At 53.1% G+C, this 1,281-nt stretch overlaps 1 protein-coding gene across 5 annotated transcripts in view; it reads left to right on the forward strand.

Moving 5' to 3' along the window:
• The first annotated feature begins 808 nt into the window (after positions 1-808).
• The window catches only part of EBF3 (EBF transcription factor 3), a 123,396-nt gene continuing 122,923 nt past the window's right edge, over positions 809-1,281 (forward strand). For all 5 annotated transcript variants that reach the window (XM_029962010.1, XM_029962011.1, XM_029962012.1 and 2 more), the window contains exon 1: positions 809-1,232. In XM_029962010.1, coding sequence (XP_029817870.1) covers positions 1,099-1,232 — 134 coding nt within the window. In that variant the 5' untranslated portion in view covers positions 809-1,098. The remainder of the gene's footprint in view (positions 1,233-1,281) is intronic.

The following is a 1,281-nucleotide window of genomic DNA, read 5'->3' on the forward strand; positions in this document are numbered from 1 at the left end:
ACCTATAGCTGTGGATATATTTGTGTGTGCACATGAAGTCTTCAAATATAGGTATTTCTGGGCATGTCCGCCCGTGCATTTATAGAGAGGCGATCGTGGAGGGGCGCATCCAGCATCCCACCCTTTGTCCATCCCCAAACCTCCCCACGACCCTCCACGCGGGTCACATCCCCGCCGAGAGGGTTTTACCCCCTTCCCGCTTCCTCGAAGCCACTTGCAAGAAGATCTCGGGACCTCTCTGCGCCGCGGTCCTGCCCCCCCCGTCGGGGAGGGGGGGTCGGGGCAAGGCAGGATCGCGACAGCGAGCGACCGAACCCCACGCTCCATATAAGGCGGTGTGCCCGCCCCTTAACGACGTCATCAGTGACGCCACCTCTCCCGCGGTGGCGGGGGCCCGACTCCCGGGGAAGGGGCGCGCTCCTCGGGGAGGGAGGGCCGGGCTCTGCGCGCCTCCGTCCATTCCGCGAGACGCCACGGGCCCGCGCCCCGTTCTCCCGTGTGCCCGGGAACACCTCCGCGGTAATCAGGATTTTTTTTTTTTTTTTCCCCGTTTATTTGTCTTTTGGAGCAGGAGAGCCTTGCCAGAAAGTGGTCGATTCAGCAGTGTCCTGAAGCTTTTTTTTTTTTTCCGAGCCGGTTTTTACTAGGATGACACCACGTTGAGCGCGTCTGCAAACAACAACAACAAAAATATTTATTCTTTTTTCCCCCCTCCCCCGCCCAAAAAAAAAGCCACCTCGCAGTGTCGCCGGCTACAGTTATACTTTTTCCTTCTTTTTTTTTTTTTTTTTTTTTTTTTTTTTTTTAAACCACCAAACTGGAACGCCATCCAACTCGCCGCACAGAAGTACTCAGTAAATTGTTTATGTCGTGCCAATACAGGACAGATTGAAGAAGGAAGCAAGACTTGAACTGGGCTTTTCTCCTACTGATCACAGGGAGTAAAGTCATCTCTTATATTCCAGTCGCCAAGGAGAGAGAGAGAGAGAGAGAGAGAGCGAGCGAAAATCAAGCAACAACCAACCCACCCCGTATCTGACATTTCCCTCAATTTTAACCCCTTTTGGTTAGGAGCTGGTTTTGCCCAAATTTGTTTTAATGTTTGGGATTCAGGAAAATATACCAAGAGGTGGGACGACCATGAAAGAAGAACCGCTGGGCAGTGGGATGAACCCGGTCCGCTCATGGATGCATACTGCTGGGGTAGTGGATGCTAACACGGCCGCCCAAAGGTACGTCTGCCAAATCTTCTCCCGGCGGTTTTCTCGTCCTGTATTTCTC

This window comes from Manacus vitellinus, unplaced genomic scaffold, assembly GCF_001715985.3.
Source record: "Manacus vitellinus isolate BGI_N305 unplaced genomic scaffold, ASM171598v3 scaffold_40_pilon, whole genome shotgun sequence".
Lineage (NCBI taxonomy): Eukaryota > Metazoa > Chordata > Aves > Passeriformes > Pipridae > Manacus > Manacus vitellinus.